The sequence below is a fragment of the Cucurbita maxima genome, unplaced genomic scaffold (assembly GCF_002738345.1).
Source record: "Cucurbita maxima cultivar Rimu unplaced genomic scaffold, Cmax_1.0 Cma_Scf00021, whole genome shotgun sequence".
Lineage (NCBI taxonomy): Eukaryota > Viridiplantae > Streptophyta > Magnoliopsida > Cucurbitales > Cucurbitaceae > Cucurbita > Cucurbita maxima.
In genome coordinates, this window is record NW_019272037.1 from 1,715,097 (window position 1) to 1,735,006 (window position 19,910).

Sequence of the window (19,910 nt, forward strand, 5' to 3'; positions counted from 1 at the left end):
CGTGGGCTTTAATAGACCGGACAGCGGGGATCCACGTCAGTTTGGACAGTGCAATAATGCCGATCCATTTAATCAACCTAATCCGGATATGCTCGAATATCCACCACTGCACCTTCTTTTTTGTTTTTTTTTTTCTTTTTTTTTTTTTTTCATTTCCAATCATTATTACTTTTTATAATACTTCCCCTATAATTTAAAGTATATTAAAAATATCGAAAAAGAAAAGAAGTTAGTTGTGGGGTATAAAAATAAAATAATAATAACAAAATAAAAGGCAACTTAAATTTTGTATAAAATATGCCAAAATTAAAAATTGAAAAAGACTCGAGTTAATATACTTAATTTGTTTAATTTATATTTTGTTAGATCCAAAATGTTTTATAATTAATATTAATTTATTTGTGAACAATAAATACAAATCATAAAGTGCTAAAATAAATGAATAATACATATATAAATAAATGGATATATTTGTGGAATGGCGGGGCCAGGTTTTGTGAAAAAACAATTAGCGGGATGACATAAATAATTAAAAGCGACGCAGCAGATGGGATGCGAATTCTATCCTAAAATCATAATCCGGTAGGACTGGTGGGACCATCATTCTTGGACGTTTGATTGATTTAAACGTGGGTAAATCACCAACGTTGATCATGGAATTCTGGGACCCACCTGTTCCCCACCCGATTTTAATCATTGTACTTCCATTTTCTTTTTGCCATAATGGAGAGTTGGGATCTTTGTAAATTGCTTAAGCCGACGTGGCAATTACGCGGCTCCTCGCCTCCGCCGTTGACGTTTCTTTGGCAGTTTCCCGCGCGTGGGACCCACGCCCATGTTTCTATCCTTAAATCATTTGATTTTATGTATAAATTATAATGTTTTTAGATTATTTTATGCGCCTGATCTCTTACATTATCAATTATATATCAATTTAGAACATTTATAAAATAGGTAATAAAAATTACCAAAACTGTTAAAAAGAGTATGGATTCCAATATAAAATTAAAAAAATAAATATTTAAAACGGTAAATGAGATTTAAATATTTTCTTAATTTTGATTCAATATTCCACATATTATGGAAGCTTTTGGAAGTCGGTAGAAAAACAGACTATTCCCATCATTGAATTTAATGATATATATAATCATAGAACATGAATGATTAAAGATGGGTTTGAAAGTGATTAGTTAGATTTTTAAAGTGGTTAAAAAGTGATTAATTATTGTGTTAATGAGGATTAAAAAACGTCAATAAATATAATTAAAAGTTTGTATAAAACTGAAGTCTTCTACAAGAAAAGCACTCGAACCTTCTTCTCTTATCCCCGAAGCTTTTAGAAGTTTGTGGAGAACCGACTGGAAATTGGTGATTGATGTGAATTTTATATTTAATCGATTAAATGTTATTTTATTATTTCAAAACACTAATTGGATATAAATAAGTTGTTTATTTTTTATTTTAAATACTCAAATAAATTAAAAGAGTAATAAAAGAAATCAATAATATTAACCATAAATTATGAAATTGGTGCAGACGGTTTTAGAAACCTAAGGGGATGGTGATCCAATATTGATATTAATAATTATGAAAACAACGTTTACCTATGAACTCCATCGTCTAATTGTGGCTAATATTGGTACAGGCCGCCCAAAAATTTCATGTGGCCTCTGTTTTTATTCTCTTTTTTATATTTTATTTTTGCATGTGTTATGTTTGCTTCATTAAATTAATAACTTTATTTTATTCCATACTCGTAGTTTAACCATAATTATTAATTTAATTTAGATATGTTAAATAAATGAAGTTAAAATTGATAAAATTCTATTAAATAATGGGTCATTGTTAGCATGAAACTTTGGTTTTTGCAAGCTTTTGTTAAAACATTTTCCCGGGATTTATGCTCAATTTCTTTTCTAATCTGGACATAAATTAAATGTAATTTGTCTTATTACTGCGTTTGTGTTTATTTTTATAAATTTTAAAAACCTAAAATTGTGAAATATTTGGGTTTTTCTTTTCTTTTATTTTTATTACTTTATCTTTCTCTCCTAAAATATAAAGCCAGTTACATTATTTAAGAGGTTGCGTGTTTAATTGAGTTGATACATGAACGAGAAGTAAAATGAATTTTGATAGACCAATGAGATCGATGAATGATATACTTGATTTACTATTAAAATGTATGTTACATAAATTGTGAAATCTCATATCGGTTGGAGAAGAGAATGGACCTAAAAACCTTTCTCTTGTAGACGTATTATAAAAACTTTGAGGAGAAAACTAAAGAGGACAATATCTGCGAATAGTGGGTTTGAGCTCCAGCAAAAATGTTAGATCCGAGGGGGTGAACACTGGGTGGTGTGCAGGAGCGAGGACGTTGTGCCCTGAAAGAGGGGTGGACACTGGGCGGTATGAAAGCGATGGACGCTGGGCCTTGAAGGGAGAGATAGTGAGATCCCACATCAACTGGAGAAATGAATGAATGTTAGCAAAGAAATTGGGCCCGAAAGAGAGATGAATTGTAAGATCGGATCGGTTGGAGAGGGAAAAGGGTGTAGAAACATCTTACTAATTACAATTACATGTTTTAAAAATCTTCAGAAAATTCAAAGTTAAAATTAAAATGGAAGACCGAGTGGTTATATGTTATGGTGATGAACGGACTCGGAAGATATTCAAATCCATCGTCCATAATTTGGGCCTCGTAAGGCCCATATCCATGATTATGGGCATAGGTGGGCCACTGTGGAATCTTACAAACGGGCCGAAAGCCCAAAAGAGTGTTTAAAAGTAGTTTGTTTATGTACGCTATAAAAAGCAATAATCCATTACAATGAGTTTCCAAGGCCGATGGCTTCCTCACCTGCCCACTACAATGGAATCGGACCAAGACATGGAGGTTGAAGAAGACTGAAGAAAATCCTCAAACGTTGGATGTTTATGCCCAAAACCAACGCTAGAATCACACCACGTTCCTTGCGACTTCAATCTTTCAAGCAAATAAGCATTCATGCTCTCACTCTCATTCTCATCCATCTCTATTTTTCCTTCCAAAATTTTCACAATTTGCCTCATCTTCGGTCGAGTTTTCGGGTCGGGATGTACACATAACAATCCCAAATGTAACACTCTCTCGACTTCCTCCTCGTTCCACCCGCCCTTCTTCCTCAGTCGCTCGTCGACTGCTGCTGTGATCTCCCCTTCAGCCGCCAATCGTCGAACCCAATCCACTAATGCTGGCTTCCCTTCCTCTATTGGTCTCCTCCCACACATCACTTCCAAAATCAAAACACCAAAACCAAACACGTCTGTTTCAGTCGAGGCTCGTCCCGTTCGAATCAACTCCGGCGCGATGTAGCCCATGGTGCCAACGATTCGAGTCGTGCTAGCTACTTGGTTGTGGCTATGGACTCGAGCCAAACCAAAATCTCCTAGTCTTCCATTCATGTCTTTGTCCAGCAACACATTGCTAGCTTTTATGTCCCTATGGAGGACCTTTGATTCCCATCCTTCGTGTAAATACAAGACCCCTGAAGCTACGTTTTTCAATACTCGAATTCGATCCTCGAACCTCAACATGTTTCTTTCGTCGCAATCAAATACCCATTTGTCTAAACTTCCATTTTCCATGTAATCGTAGATGAGTAAGAAATTCCCTGTCTCTTTCTTACACCAACCTCTCAAACTGACTAGATTTCTGTGTTTCAATCTCCCTATACTCGATATTTCAGCTAAGAACTCTCGCATCCCGTCGTTTTCGTGAGAAATTCGTTTCACTGCAACTTCCGAACCACCTCCAGTCAAAACCCCTTTATGCACCTTTCCATTCCCTCCGATTCCGATGACATTTTCTTCTGCAAACCCTTTGGTTGCCGATTCGATTTCTTGATATGTAATTCGGTGTGGCCAATACTCCAATTCCCAGTCTTCCATTTCCGCTCTTGCCCTCGCTCTCCTCCGGTGGTCTGCAATAAAAATCCCCAAAATCGTAGCTATGAAGAAAACGAATAGGAATCCGCCGGCCGTCACTCCGGCGATGAACCACTTCGATTTAGTAATCGGGTCTTTTGGGAGGACGAAGGAAGGCAATCCAGCGGTAATCAAACTCTCGCTCAACGAAAAATTAGAGTTACTGAAACTCCAGGCTAAAATGTTGTGGCCTTGAACCAACTGCCCTGTAGAGCTCGTAAACCCCACATACATTTCGTCGGTGAAAATATGGGAGAGATTCAGAGAGGCGTTAATCAACGGCCGCCGTGGCCTCTTCATCCCCGCCGGAGCCATCGTAACATTCATCTGAAAATCGGAATAATCAATCCAGACTTGATAATTTTCTCCGCTATTAAGTCGGAACCTATTAAACGAGCCATCGTCGGACCAAAACCCAGCTTCTTCGGTAGCGGTAGACGTCAAGGAATTCAAGTCGATCCCCACATGATTGTCGTCGGGGTCATTGAATTCCTCATTATCAAACACATCGAATTCAATTCCAAAGACATGGTTATTAGGGTTCCCATTAAGGGTGAAGTTCAAAAACCCCAAATTCTGAGCGGAGGAAGTTCCGTGGATCCCAGTCTCCCGAACAAAAATGAAAACCAAGCCATGTCCAGGAAGGGTATCCCTGTAAGGGGCCATGGCGAAGATGAAAGAAGTGGAGAAGGAGTAGAGGCGGGAGGAATTGGGTGCCCTAGTGGGGATCTTGGAAGGGTACAGAGCGCGACCGATTGAGAAACTGGTTTGGTTGGTGAGGGCGAGGATACGGGATTCAATGATGGCGTTGCCGTAGAGGAAGACATCGGTGGAATTGAAGCCGTTGAAGACGAAATCAAGGGCGGATATGGAGCAGAAAAGAAGGGGGAAAGAGAGGAGAAGAATTGGGAGTTTCAGAGCGGCCATTGGAGGGAGCAGAGAAGAAACAGAGGAAGCACACGGTTAGATGGTCAACTATTAGGCTTCAAAACCCTGTACGACACCGACTCTCTTTTTACCTCTAATCCAATCCACTTTCTTAGCTTAAATTGCATTTTCAATTTTCTAACTTTTTTTTTCTTTAATTCTTAAAAAAAAGAATAAAATGAACACATTTCAAGTCTTTGCCTTACTTTGACTAGGATAACTTTTAAAATAATTACTGACAATCGTATTCATTAAATTTTAATTTCATGGTAAAAAAATTATTGAGAGGAGCCGTCTCACTTAACTAATTAAGAAGAAGATTATAGGTATATAATAAGGAATAACTACACTGGAGTCTAGCGTAGGGTAGCAAGAGAGGCCAGATGGTGACAATTGAGAGGTTGTCGCTGAGCATTTTGAGTCACATAGGAAGAGAGGTCAAATTTTGGCTCCTCGCAAAATATAGCTCATACCCAAACATCTGTTTGGGGAACAGGGCAACACTCACAAAACAAAGTTCTTAAAGAAAAGTATTTTATGAAAAACAAAAAAATAAAGTCACTAGAGCTTATTGGACCATATCATATAGATATTCTTTGTGCCATTAAAGTCCAGTGTTTGAAGGGAGAGGAGCGCAGATGAAGACATAGTGTTTGAAGGTGATTAAGCAAAGAGAAGAGACCTCGTTCAAGAATCAATAGGTGATTGAGCTTTACCTTATGAAAGAATAGTATAGTTCAGGAAGGCGCGAAGTAGAGGTTCAGATTTCTTCTTCTTTTCTTACGGTTCCTGGTTCAGTAGTTCAGGTTCAAGTTCCGGAGCAAAGCATGAACTAGAAAAAGGCTTAGAGACCAAAATATATATATATATATATATATATATAAATAAATAACAGCAAACACGTGGGTGGGAAGTTTCATAAGTTAGGCATAATAGATATTATAAGGAGGTAGCGACAGAGAAAAAAAAAGCGATATTTTTTAAAAAGAAAGGCCATTAAGCAGATATTTTGAAATTTTTTTGGTTAAAATAATTATTTCAAAAGTTCAGATACAAAAATATAAATTCTGAGAATTAAGGGACGTATTGGAATAAAAAAAAGTTTTTATTTTTATTTTTTTTTATAAATAATGGGAAGAAATTTATTTTTTTAGTTATTTAAAATAATTCAATAAATTTCGTCAAGATTGTTGATGGATCTGGATGTTGTGTTTGTAAGAAAAATTAGCAATGAAAAAAAAAAAAAATTCCAAATGAACAAACAGAAAAGACAAATACAGCTTAATTATGTAATATAATATGAAAAGAGCAGCAAGCATTGAATTTTGTTTCAATTTTTCTAATTTATTTAAAATATTAGAAAATTTTTAAAGGAAAGACCTCCTATTTATTATTTTACGTGTCATACAAGAAACGGCAATTGTCTCACGTGGACTTTTGAATTTTCAATTCCCAAATAAAGTTTCTTTTCAGTGAATTATATTGTATTTCAATTTAAATTATCTCTGCTCGTTGGTTAAAATGAGAAACGAATCATTTCTTATAATGATATAGAAATTTAAATTCGAAAGAAAAAGTTCAAAGACGACAATATCTATTAGCGATAAACTTGAACGGTTACAAATGGTATCAAAGTCAAACATCAACAATGTTCCAACAAGAATGTTTGACCCCCCGACCAGAGTAGATTAGAAATCTCTTTCTAATAGACACATTTTAAAACAGTAAGACTAACAACAATACGTAACGAACCAAAGTGGACAATATCTAATGACGGATGAATTTAAACGGTTACAATATATTTTTAAAAAATAAAATAGATTACTCTGTACTAATAATTTTATTCTCTTAAACCTCAAAGAGTAAAATTAAGATTTTTAAAACTATAGGATTAAACTCAACTTTATTGTACATTAAAAAAAGTATATTAATTGACAAAGTCAAATGAATACAATAATTTTGAGGAAGGATTCTCACGCAACTCCGGCTATTTTTCTTAGGTAGCACAGTATGTTAAGCTAACACCATACTGGTTTGCAATTTCCTTATTTGTAAATCTTAATTCGTCTCATCCTACTACTTGAATCGAAGTAGAACTGCAAGACGACTTCATAATTTTTTTGATTATGTTTCAAATTAGATCATTTTATAGATATAAAATTTGAACCGAATCTAATTTTTTTTAATTCAACGAAGAAAAATATGAACATATATTTCTTGATATGAATTCATTTTGATGGTGAAAAAAATGTGAAGTTCCCAGCTGGACATGAGTGTGACATATTCATATAGGATGTATCTTTTTTCAATAACATATATTAGATATTTAAAGTCAAAAGCAACCATACGTGGAATTGGAGTCATAGATTGTGACACTTTTTTAATATTTTTTCTTTTTATTTGCCTCGGAACCTCCTTCACCCAATTACATATGAAAGAGATGAAAATATTATCATCAAATTAAAAAAATAAAAAACAAAAATTATGTCATTTTCATGAATATTATGATCTTAATCGATTTCATTTCTTTTTAAGTGAATTGTTAATGATTTATCAATTTAAAATATAGTAACATGATTATTGTTTAATTTTCTTTTGATTTCCATAAAAATTTAATTAGAGGTTTTCAAATGAATTTAAAGTATTAATAAGTCAAAGATTATTATTAAATATGAAAAGAAAAATAGAAATATTTAATTAATGGTGTTTGAACACCAAAAAGATTGTGCCTCATTTAAATCTCTATAAATCTATAAATGAAAAAGAGGTTAGAATCGTTTGACTCATAAAAATTCAAACATTGAAGCCGTCAAAATTTTGTGCAAAAGTCAACACTTATGACTAAATTGTGTTCATTGTTCTGTATTAACAAGGTCATGCATATTAATTCAGGTTGTCCCACTATTTTTTTATAAATCAACCGGTTAAAATATTATTATTTAGCTAAAAAAATAGAAATTGAATTTAACAAAATAATATTCGTGTCATTTAATATAAATGTCATCGAGTAAAATATCAAATATTTTAATCTTCAATACATCGTTAAACTTCAAAGATGTTGGAAATAGAAAAGAATAATAAAAATATTTTGTAACGATCCATGCCCATAATTTAGAATTTGAATTCGTTCCATCTCCTATGACATGGTTAAATTTACTAACTTCTCGCTTCTGAGAGTGAATACTATTTCCGAAGACCAACACGAGTCACTTCGGTATACTTTGTCCTCACTCACATGCATCACATGAGTTCATTATAAAATTGCTCCAAATAAAAGCACATTTAACCGGTAAGTTTCTACCAATGAGCCATTGAAAAAAAATGTTCTTTGTTAGTACGAGTAATATCCTTCAATTCTTTTAAGTCTTTCTTAATCATTTTATCATTAAATGACTCTTATTTAGATGTGTATCTATTCATTTATTTACTCTTATTTTACTATACATATATTTTTATGGTTTATTAGAAATGTAGATTATTATTTACATGTGAAAATGTATAGAAAATGATGAACATCGTTACTTTTCTTCTTTGGTTTTTTCTTCCAAAAGTTAATACAAGTTTGTGATAGCTTTTGAAAAAAAAATCTTGACCTGAAAACTTTAATTTGAATAAACTTAAAAAGATACAAATATCTAAATATCTACGAATTAACTTGATTAATGGAAAAAAAATTGAAGATATATTATACTAATAAAATAAAACTCAACATTTGTAATTAATAATGTTTTACAATATTAAAAATAGTCAACTAATTTTTATAGAAAAATTAGAGATTAGGTAAAATATACCTAAAATAAATTACGGGTAAAATAAGTACTCTGCGCACCAAGAAGGAAAATGGACTCAAATTCCTTGTTGTCGTTGCTTTGGTATTGTTTGACGTGGCAAAATCGATGAAAAGGATGGACACGTGGTGGGTCGACAGGCCCAATAAGAGGGTTAATTTTCATGGGCCCAATAACTTCTCATTGGGCAATCCTGGTCCAGTAAACGGCCCACAGTAAGAAGAAATTTGTAAATATCTGGTTTCATTTTAAAAAGATATAAAGTTAAAATGTTTAAAATATTTTTAAAACTGGTATATATCCACTTCGCTATCTCGCATTTTCCTATTTTATTTTTGCTGCCTTTATCCACAGAAATTATAAATTATAAATCAGTGAGTAGCCCACTTATATTTGCCCTAAAACATAATAATAATAATAATAATAATAATAATAATAATAATAATAATACTTATAAGCTTAGACCTAAGTCTAACTACCCTGCCAAACTAATTAAATTATTTATATAGATTTACCAATAAATGGTTGTAAACTTAAAAAAGAAAAAAAAAACCATAATTTCCCAAAATGTTTTTATTAGTCTCTAAAATAAAAAAATAATAATTATCTTCTGATCAGTTAGTATTGTTTTTCATTTATAAAAGTTAGAATTAAAAAATATATTTTAAAAGTATATAAAAGAAAAAAAAATCTAAAATTTATGAACTTAATGTTATTATATTTTGATGATAAATAATAACTATCTTCAATTATTTAGTATTATTTTTCATTTATAAAAGTTGGAATTCAAATATATTTTTTTAGAAGTATATAAAAGAGAAAAAAAATTCTAAAATTTATGAACTTTATGTTATTATATTTTTATGTTAAATTTTTTGGTAAAATGTAATTAAAAAATGAGATTAAATAATTATATTACAGGAATTTTTTTTACACTTTTATTTAATTTTTTTTAACTTAAATGTGCCGGTATGAGAATTAAAGCTTCTAACATCTTGGTATAGGATACGTATCTTATTTAATAGTATTTTTATTGTATTATTCCATGTATTTCTATAAATTTAAATTTAATTATTTAAAGTTAATGTTTTTACCCAATTTTGTTCAATAATAATACTAAGTTTTATTTAAGAAAATTTAGGGTAAATAAATATGTTTCTAAAATAGCTCCATCAATACGGAATTTTAGAAATTCAGTTAAGTCAATTCTATGAATTTAAAAAATATAGGATTCTTGATTCCGACCCCAAATATCATAATAGGAAGAAAAAATGGCAGAGCTCATTTCACATAATAATAATATAATAAAAAGAAAGATTCCAACAATAATATAGACTCTTAATATATTTCAAGCTTATAATAACATATAAAAACCTACTTTTTAATCGCTTCAATTACTCCCCACTAAAAGAAGAAAAGAAAAAAAAATCAATAATTCTAAAAACCAAACTTGATTTGGAAAAAAAAATCGTAATAAAAATTTGCGTCGAATTAAACAAACAAAAATTAAATTCTAGGTTAGAATTTTTAGATTTGTTTCCATTTAAATTATTGATTAAAACATTTTAATGAAATAAAAATATCTAGAATTTTATAAAATAATGCAAATTAAAGTAAAAAAAATCAATCAAAATCCATAAAATTCGTAATTAAATTGATATTAAAAGAAATATTATTCAACGAATTTGGTGACGAGTGACAGTCGATAATTATGACAGATGTCGCCCTGTGAATGGAGGATGGATGGTGTTAGGCGTACATCGTGAGGCGAGGTGTGATTGTGAGGCAAATGGTGCACGTTAGCCTATCAAGGAATTTCCTTCTATAAAAAAGTTACCCTTTTTGTCCTCTTTAGGAATTTCCCGCAAAATTCATCCGGAAATGATTGCCTATGCATAATTTACATTTGTAAAAATAAATATCGGATGAATATTCCATCACTGGATCATCCCATATCAACGAACAAAATTTATATTGAATGCAAAAGCTTCATTAATTTGGTTTTATGATCCCAGATTATTCTCGATTTCGAAAAACCTAGATTCATTCCCTCCTCTATCTCCCTCTAATTTTTCTTCGTTTATTAGCAAGCAACATCGCCTTAGATATAGGGATTTGATCCTGCTGCCAACTCAGTTTCTATTCGTTTTGGTAGAACTAGTATTGTTGTTGTGAAATCTGAACTGCATTTTGGTTTACAGAGAATGTTAATTGGCGAAGCGAAATTTTGGAGGAGCCAGAGAGTCTTGGCTTAATTTTTGTGGGGTGGGTCTTGAAATCTTTGCGCCTTGAAGCCAAAATCAGAGACGTTTCTTCGGTGGGTGTGTGTGAGAGAGATAAGAGGGGTTATGAGAAGAGTACATGTTAGTTTGGAGGAACAATGACTGGACCGTCATTGGGACTTCGTTCAGCGAGTTACGGGGCATTGGATAAACAGCTGAATAATGTAGTTCCGCCATTCCAAACTGCACGTAAGCCTTCCAAAATGATGAAGGAGAAGGATTATTTGTTTCCTTGGATCTGCAAGTTCGTCCATAGAAAGAAGATTGGGATGCTGCTTCTCTGTGTTGTTTCTGCTGCGGTTTTCCTCTGGGTACTGTACATGGGCAAAGGTTTGAGTCTCTTTTGCATTTAGATACATAAACCTTTTAGTCTTTAGTTGTCAGTTGCTGCTGGGATTTTGAATTTCAGATTGATTAAGAAACAAAACTGGAAATTAGAGTTTGAAGATTTTGTTTGAGCATTCATCAAATTTATATGAACATTTTAGTTTTGTTATGCTTATGAATGTGGGATGAAATCAGTGGCTATAGGCAGCCGGCATTACTTTCTTCTTATTTTCTGATAAAAGCATTCGATTTGAGTTCACATTTGTGGTAGATTTATGATTCATTTGGTTCAATTCACCAATCTTTTTTTACTAACTGACCAAACGTTAACAGATTGATGCTTACCTTTCAAGATTTTATGGTCTCTGGACATTGTTTGACACTATTTACTCTGATCAAATGTTGGACTTAATAAAGATTTTTCGAGCCATCTTTCTTTGTGTGCATTTGCACGAGGTAATGATATGTTTGATTTTGTTCATGACTTTCCAGGTGAGGATGCCCAAGAAGAACAGCATATCCAGCACATCAGTATGAACAATAGCTTAGTTATGAGTTTCCGGCAATCCCCATCTCAAGATATTATGGATGGGAGAAGTAGTTCCTTGACAAAGGGGATAGAGACATCTTCATTGGCATCACCTCCTCCTTCTCCACCGCCTTCCCTTCCACCTCCACCGCCTTCGCTTCCTCCACCAGCAATTTTCATGGGTTACACTCTTCCACCAGGACACCCTTGTAATAATTTTGCCCTGCCTCCCCCACCTGCAGATAAAAAGAGAACTGGTCCGAGGCGTAAGTATTGCTCCCCTTTAACAGATTTAAAATCTTGCGCTTTTTGTGGATGTTCCATGATGACTGTAATATTTGTGCACCGATGGATTCTCAAGGTACTTGCACTTTTACTGAGAATTTTCTTTTTAATTCTTCAGCATGTCCAGTATGTTACCCTTCCGTTGAAGAATCTGTTGCCTTGATGCCAAATGCCTCATCAGATTCACCTGTTAAAAATTTGGAATATATTTATGAGGAAAACTTGAGAAGAGAGACGGAATTTGGAGGTTCGGACTTTGGTGGATATCCTACTTTAGCCCAGAGGACAGATTCTTTTGATGTAAGGGAGTCAATGAGAGTGCATTGTGGGTTAGTTTTTTCTGTCTTCATCCTTCTTCTTTCATGTTTACTCCAACAATTATCCATTGCCTATTGTCTACATGGCGTGGGTTGCCCATATGATGATAAATATTGTCCCACATATTACTTTTTATCTTGGATTTATGTGTTTTGGTTTATGTATGCTTGTTTAGGTTTGTGAGGGGAGTCAAACCTGGTCGCAACACAGGTTTTGATATCAATGATGATGACCTTCATGATATGGAGCAGTGTCGTGGTGTGGTTGTTGCATCTGCAATATTTGGTACGATCTTTGCAATTTTGTTTCTAACTGTGAATGTGTGTTTTGTTGCTCATCAAACTACTGATTCTTCAGGAAATTTTGATGTTATAAATCAACCAAAGAACATTAGTGAATATGCCAAGAACACTGTTTGCTTCTTCATGTTTATTGATGAAGAGACAGAAGCATCACTAAAGGCAACTGGTATCATCCTGGAAAGCAGCAAGAAAATTGGGTTGTGGAGAATCGTTGTGGTCCATAACTTACCTTACAAAGACGCAAGACGTACTGGAAAAGTAAACTTCTAAATTTAAGTAAACACAGTTCAATTTGTATTAAAATTAGCACATCCAGATGATCGATGTTGCATAGTAGCTCTCAGGGGTTCTTCCTTCTTGAGCCTGTTTGGAATTCAGTTTAAATGGATGCTTTAAGAATTAAGGATATAATGCTCTCCCCTTTTCTCTTTTGGTATAGTGTTGCCTATAGACAATAACCTTCTCATTTTTTCATCTGCTTAAACAGAAAGGCACTTCCATTGTGGTCTTTACTTTTAGCTTTATTTTCACAATGTAATATCACTTTGTGGCTGAAATTGGATACTAAGATGGAGTTGTGCCTTAAACTTATTTTTTGTCCTGTGTTTTTACTGTTGCAGATTCCAAAACTTCTGGTGCACAGAATGTTTCCTAATGCTCGATATTCTCTTTGGATTGACGGCAAACTTGAGCTTGTTGTGGATCCATATCAAATTCTTGCAAGGTACATCTGATTATCTGTGAACTTTACAACTTTATTGGAGGGTTCTGTACTCATTGAAGATTGAATTGAACTTTGTGATGGCATTACTCCTATTCTTCAATCATCATAATTCCTCCAGTTGAGCCATTAAGATGGATCCTATTTTCATAGACGATACTTCTTGACAATTTCCCAGTGTCGAGATACTTATTGACCGTGCAATATATTATATTGACTAAATATTGCTCAATATCTTGTTACTTGTATTTGCACGAATGAGCATTAAATTAACTTAATCACTGTGAGATCCTACATTGGTTGGAGAGGGGAACGATTAGGGTGTGGAAACCTCTTCCTAGTAGACACATTTTAAAACCTTGAGGGAAAGCCTGGAAGGGAAAGCCCAAAGAGAACAATATCTAGTGGTGTGCTTGAGTTGTTACAAATAGTATTAGAGCCAAACACCAGGCGGTGACCCCCAAAGGAGGTGGATTGTGAGATCCCACATTGGTTGGAGAGAGGAATGAAACATTTCTTATAAGAGTGTGGAAACTTCTCTCTGGTAGAGACGTTTTAAAACCTTTAGACGAATATCGGAAGAGAAAACCCAAAAAGGACAATATCTGTTAGCGGTGAACTTGAGCGGTTACAATCGTTGACTTTATATGTTTGAATGCCTTGTTTTTATATGTTTGAATGCCTTGTTGACCCTCTTTGTGGCAGTAAGTGAAGGGTTGTATTGACGGAAATGCATAGAGCCACTCTATCATTTTTCCACAAGAAATGATAATGGAAAACCTGAGTTTCCCCACTCTGAAGTTTCTTCATAGTCTCACAAGCAAGTGTAGTTTGGCCAATGCTATAAATCTTCTTGGATAAAGAAATAATAGTATAAACCACAACAGATGTCTAATTTACATATTAGTTGTATTGTAAATTTCTAATAGTTGGAAAGTCTCACACAACCTCTGCAATATAACTATCCTTTGGATTTGATTTCTTTCAGTTTGAAGAGGCTCTGCCTATATTTTTTTGATGCCCTGCTCACGTTTTCAGGTTCTTATGGAGAAAAAATGCTACATTTGCAATTTCTAGACACTACAAACGCTTTGATGTATTTACGGAAGCTGATGCGAATAAAGCTGCCGGGAAGTATGATAATGCTTCTATTGACTTTCAGGTTAACTTTTATGTAATGGAAGGTTTGACTCCTTATTCCGAAGCCAAGCTTCCCATTACAAGTGGTATGTTCACCCCACCCTCTCCATAAAAGAAATAAGTTAAGCCAGGGTCATATAAGGTTATGTCTTGGATTGATTTCCTGCAGATGTTCCCGAGGGATGTGTGATACTTAGAGAGCATGTGCCTATTAGCAATTTGTTCAGTTGCCTCTGGTTCAATGAAGTCGATCGTTTTACATCAAGAGATCAGATCAGTTTTTCAACTGTGAGGGACAAACTAATGGCCAAAACAAATTGGACACTCTATATGTTCTTGGATTGTGAAAGGCGCAATTTCGTGATTCAGGTAGCTTTTCTATATTGCATTTCGTTGATATCATTTTGTAGATTGCTTCTGCTATTGTTAATAAAATCATATATGATCATAATGCCAAAATGTAGCCATTACTGCAATATTGGAATATCAGCATTGTGTTCTGATTGATTTATGGAGCCTTCAAAATTAGTGAATGGGAAAACCTCGTCTTGTATGCAATACTGGAGGAGAGTTCAAAACCTTGTGAAATTTTGTATCATATAATCTGAGAATGTGAAGCTGTTGATAAAGTTTTAAGTGCATGGATCTACCTCCATGGCATTACTGAACACTATTAAGTTTTTGCTTGTACCTCCTGCAGAAATATCATAGGGACGTACTTGAACAGAAGGCTCATCCTGTTCCGATGGCTGTCCATCCCCCACCACCTCCACCTTCCTTACCATCTTCTATAGTTAATCCTGTCAGCAAGTTGTCGTCAGAAAGAGTTCCGAGTTTACCAAGGAAGGGTTCCCAAAGACGTAGTCGAGAGAGGAGGTCTCGGCATCATCGTAAAGTCATTGCAGCACGGGACAATGATTTGAGTTGAAGTTTTGTTCGGAAAGAGAAAATTTTATGGCTTTTTGAACAGCCCCTTTTAAAATATTTATCATACTGGGGATAGGATGGCTGTGCAAGATGAGTGATCTAATTCTATTCTATTCTATTCTCTGTTCTACATAGTTCATTTCCTCATTCTTTCTTCTTTTGAACTTTACATTCATTTTTTTTATACATAGAGCAGAGCAAACAATATCTAATAATATAATTATTGTGCCAAATTCTACTGATATCTCATAGCCCGTTCTACTACTTCCTTTCTTTTATCATTGTAACAATTGAACTAGAACTATATGATGCCTCTATTCATTGTCTTCCTGAAAGTTAATAAAGTTTGATGGACTTCTTATCCCTCCCCTCGTTATTCTTCATTCAACCGTGAAGGGATGATTTCTTTTTATTGACAATAATGAGATTTCACATCTGTAGGAGAGGAGAACGAATCATTTTTTTAAAAGAGTGTAAAAACCTCTCCCTGTCTTAAAACCTTGAGGACCTCTCTCTGGAGAAGTCTAGAAGGAAAATCTAAAAGAGGACAATATTGTTAGCGGTAGTTTTGGGCTGTCATATGTTGTATCTCAAAGGCAGACACCGGGTGATGTGCCAACGAGGACACGATTATAAAGGGAAAGAGTGTGTAAAGCTCTCCTTAACAAATTCGAGGGAAAGAGTGTGTAAAGCTCTCCTTAACAAATTCGAAAGAAAGTTCGTTAGAAAAAGTCTAAAAAAGACAATATCGTGTAATGAGTTTGGGCCATTGTTAGGACAAATTCTTTCCCTACTGAATATAGAGGAAAAAATTGAGTATTGAGCTGAGTTTCCAACTTTTGTCACTTGAGAATAATAATAATAATTAATAATAATAAAAGGTTTGGTTATAAAAGAAACTTTATTAGAAATCTAATAAAATAAGATTGCCATCAAATTGTAAAAAATATTAGATCTTTTTAAATCTATACGTTGAAATCAAAATAATAAAAAACTAAGGTCTCTTCAACCATTTAATTGTTTTTTTTAAAAAGGTGAAAATATTTAAATCTTAACAAAATTAAAAAAACAAAGTAAGAAATGAATTGAACAAAGACGTGATTTTAAGTATACATATTTTTGAAATGTGTTGTGAGGTTGGTTTGCAGTAGGCTCTGGCTGTGCTTGGCCTCATGTCGGGCGGCAGCGCTCGCTTAGCGATCCGATTCTACAGCTTTTTCCGGAGTTTGACCGATCGGTATTAATGGAGGAGCTGTTTTGCCCATAACCCATTGGGGTTGTCTTTGCCTTTACCTATTTCATCATGTTCCCTCAATGTTTCAGCTTCAATTCTCTGTCCCCATGGATTTCCCTTCCCTTCTTCTTCTTCATCTTCTTCCTCCTCAACATCGCTTCAACGGCCTCGCTGATCGATCATTGGAATTCCGATACCGAAGCCCTATACGACCAACATTGCAATCAAATCGTTCCCAAATCGCCTTTAGACACCGACCCCTCTTCCTTCCCTTCCGCCACTTCCATGCTTCAGTTAAGGAACAGTTACTTCACCGGAGGCGACAAGATTATCACTCAACCCCGACGTTTGGACTCTTTTTTCTCCAGACATGTGTTCGTTTATGCGCTCCGTGCCCATAAAACCGTTTCCCCGGGCGTTGTTGAACTCCAAGCTTCCTTGGTTCTTCGAGGCTCCATGATGTATCTCAATTCTTTCGACAATTACAAGCACCGTCGATTGCGTTTGATTCGATATCGAGGGCCGAGGACTCATCCCTGGAAGCCGAGAGTGGGATTTGCGCTCGATGGATTTTGGTCAGAAACGTCGGGGAAGGTATGCATGGTTGGATCAGGTACGAGTTTAATGAACTCGGGAGTTTTACAGAATTTGAATGTTATTCTCAAGCTGGATTGTCCTACAAACGTAACCATTTTTAATAGCTTGATTACTGGAACTTTGGAAAGTTTGAATGACAATAGCGGTCCGCAATTTTTCGAACCTGTTTCAATCTTGAGCCTAGCCGAGAGTCCGGAATACAAGTATACATTAATAGATAAAGGAATTGAGGGTGGTTGCTTGAGTGGAAATGATAGAGGTCTGAAGCTATCTCAAAATGTATGCTCTGTATTTCGTACGCTTACTGATACGTTTGATTTGGAGTATGAGAGTGACAGCGATGATATGAACTGCAATCCTCTTGGTAAGAATGTCAAATACTTGCCTGTTTCAATGAATTATGAAGGAATTGAGTGCACCCATGAGGGAAAAATGTTAGTATTATTACGCTTTGCCAATTCAAGCTATCGTGTTAATGGATATTCTTTCATACCTAGTGACACCTTGATTGCTGAAGGAATGTGGGATCAGGAGGAAAGCCAGCTTTGTGCTGTTGCCTGCCGGATCATGAACTATACACAATCGTTAACAAATGCTTCCATTGGAGATTGTTCGATAAGGCTAAGTCTGAGATTTCCTGCTGTTTTTTCTATCAGAAACCGAAGTACTATTGAGGGTCAAATTTGGAGCTCCAAATCTGCAAATGAATCAGGTTACTTTCAGAAAATTGGGTTTCGTAGTTATAATGAAATGTTGATAGATCCTTCTCGAATCAAATATGAATATACTGAGGTTGGAACACAAAGTTCATGCCCTCGAAGCAAGAATGTTTATGACAAGGAAAAGACATACCCTTCTGAGAATTCATCAGACATGAGGTTTGATTTGTCCTTGAAGAACAGCGAAGATCAGATTGCAAGGGGTTATGCATCGCCATTCTTTTATGGTCAGCATTTTTATCAGAATAATGTAAACGTTTCTCTGTCCGGGCAAACAGAATCTGCAGTTCCAATGCCCACATATCGAAATGGTCTGCTGAACATTAGCTATAGGATAAGTTTCAGCGCTGATAATGATTTCAAGATAGCTGGGCAAAACTTTTCATCAAAACAAGTGGAGATTTCTGCTGAAGGATTATACGACAAGAACACTGGTTCTTTGTGTATGACAGGATGCTGGCAACGAGAGGTGATTAAGAATCGTACACTGGACTGTGAAATTGTTGTCAAAGTCCAATTTCCACCTCTAGATGCAAGTGGGATGGATCGTTTTAAGGGAACCATTGAAAGCAAAAGGCCAAAGTCGGATCCTTTCTATTTTGATAATCTGGTGTTGTCTTCAGTTTCAATTTATAATAACCAAGCTGAAGAATCCATATGGAGAATGGGCCTTGAGATCACTATGGTTCTGGTTTCCGATACCTTTGCATGTCTTTTCGTTGTCTTGCAACTCTTTTATGTAAATAAACATCCAGAGGTGCTTCCATTCGTTTCTGTCTTGATGGTTGTGATTATGTGTTTGGGACATATGATTCCTCTTCTGCTGAACTTTGAAGCTTTGTTTGCAGCAAACCGTAATCAGCAGAGTGTGTTTCTTGGCAGTGGGGGATGGCTTGAAGTGAATGAAGTAATCGTTAGAGTAGTAACGATGGTGGCTTTCCTTCTGCAGTTACGTCTTCTTCAGCTCACTTGGTCGTCACGACAGGACAATAGAAGTGAGAAAGACTTGTGGGATTCCGAGATAAAACTTACTTATCTGACTCTACCATTATATGCACTTGGCATTTTGATTGCTTGGCTCGTTTATAAGTGGAAGGATTCGAGCTCATACATGCCATTTTTGCAACCAATGTATGCACGATATCGATCTTATCCTACTCGAAAACTCCCGTACCAGCAAAACTCTTTCTGGGAGATCCTCAAATCACTTGGAGGTTTAGTCTTAGATGGTTTTCTGATCCCACAGATCATATTCAACTTGATACTTGATTCTAAAGAAAGGGCTCTAGCCTTCTCCTTCTATATGGGAACCACATTTGTTCGTCTACTGCCTCATGCTTATGACCTTTACAGGGCTCATCATTCCAGCTGGTACCTTGGATTATCATACATATATGCGAATCACAAACTAGACTTCTATTCCACTTCCTGGGACATCATCATCCCTTGCAGTGTTCTTGTATTAGCTCTTATCATATTTTTGCAGCAGCGCTTTGGTGGTCGATGCATGCTTCCAAGAGTACTTCGTAAACAGGGTCCTTCATATGATCAACTGCCAACCATAAGCAACGAGGAATTGTAAGATAAGACAGTTTGTATTTTGATTATTGCAAAGCTTCCCTTGGGTTTTGAATCATACACAGAAATAGCAAGTTTTCTCAATTTCTTTCTTTGATATATCTTGCCTGACTTGTATTTGATCGACTGGAGAAAAAACTGATCATGTCACTTTAAGGTAAATGATATAAAGAAAAGGTATTGGATGGTGCTATTCCTTTTATTGATTTTTACCATTTGGCAGAAGCTCCTGGCCCTCAGTCTATGCGTTCTCGCACAAACCTC

At 35.0% G+C, this 19,910-nt stretch overlaps 3 protein-coding genes across 4 annotated transcripts; 2 read left to right on the forward strand and 1 right to left on the reverse strand.

Moving 5' to 3' along the window:
- Positions 1–2,675: 2,675 nt before the first annotated feature.
- LOC111495760 (L-type lectin-domain containing receptor kinase VII.1-like) lies at positions 2,676–5,031 on the reverse strand. The gene has a single exon (XM_023145940.1). It carries the CDS (start codon positions 4,897–4,899, stop codon positions 2,863–2,865), a length of 2,037 nt encoding a protein of 678 aa, XP_023001708.1. The 5' UTR covers positions 4,900–5,031; the 3' UTR covers positions 2,676–2,862.
- Positions 5,032–10,572: 5,541 nt separating this feature from the next.
- Positions 10,573–15,762, forward strand: LOC111495763. Its single transcript, XM_023145942.1, has 9 exons — positions 10,573–11,299; positions 11,789–12,091; positions 12,229–12,439; positions 12,604–12,713; positions 12,786–12,988; positions 13,351–13,454; positions 14,490–14,677; positions 14,761–14,960; positions 15,292–15,762. The coding sequence occupies exons 1-9, from the start codon at positions 11,068–11,070 to the stop codon at positions 15,517–15,519; spliced, it is 1,779 nt and encodes a 592-aa protein (XP_023001710.1). The 5' UTR covers positions 10,573–11,067; the 3' UTR covers positions 15,520–15,762.
- Positions 15,763–16,621: 859 nt separating this feature from the next.
- LOC111495755 lies at positions 16,622–19,738 on the forward strand. 2 transcript variants are annotated; one of them, XM_023145926.1, is made up of 2 exons: positions 16,622–18,825; positions 18,917–19,192. In XM_023145926.1, exons 1-2 carry the CDS (start codon positions 16,822–16,824, stop codon positions 18,968–18,970), a joined length of 2,058 nt encoding a protein of 685 aa, XP_023001694.1. In that variant the 5' UTR covers positions 16,622–16,821; the 3' UTR covers positions 18,971–19,192. The 2 variants fall into 2 exon arrangements, with proteins under 2 accessions (XP_023001694.1, XP_023001693.1); XM_023145925.1 differs by having other exon boundaries at positions 16,622–19,738.
- Positions 19,739–19,910: the final 172 nt, after the last annotated feature.

Bases quoted from the DNA above. Each gene is read 5' to 3' on its own strand.
- LOC111495760 (XM_023145940.1), bottom strand. From the start codon at position 4,899: ATGGCCGCTCTGAAACTCCCAATTCTTCTCCTCTCTTTCCCCCTTCTT.
- LOC111495755 (XM_023145925.1), top strand. From the start codon at position 16,822: ATGTTCCCTCAATGTTTCAGCTTCAATTCTCTGTCCCCATGGATTTCC.
- LOC111495763 (XM_023145942.1), top strand. From the start codon at position 11,068: ATGACTGGACCGTCATTGGGACTTCGTTCAGCGAGTTACGGGGCATTG. The intron at 12,440-12,603 runs GTTAGTTTTTTC...ATGCTTGTTTAG, and splicing joins TCAATGAGAGTGCATTGTGG to GTTTGTGAGGGGAGTCAAAC. The intron at 12,714-12,785 runs GTACGATCTTTG...CTGATTCTTCAG, and splicing joins TGTTGCATCTGCAATATTTG to GAAATTTTGATGTTATAAAT.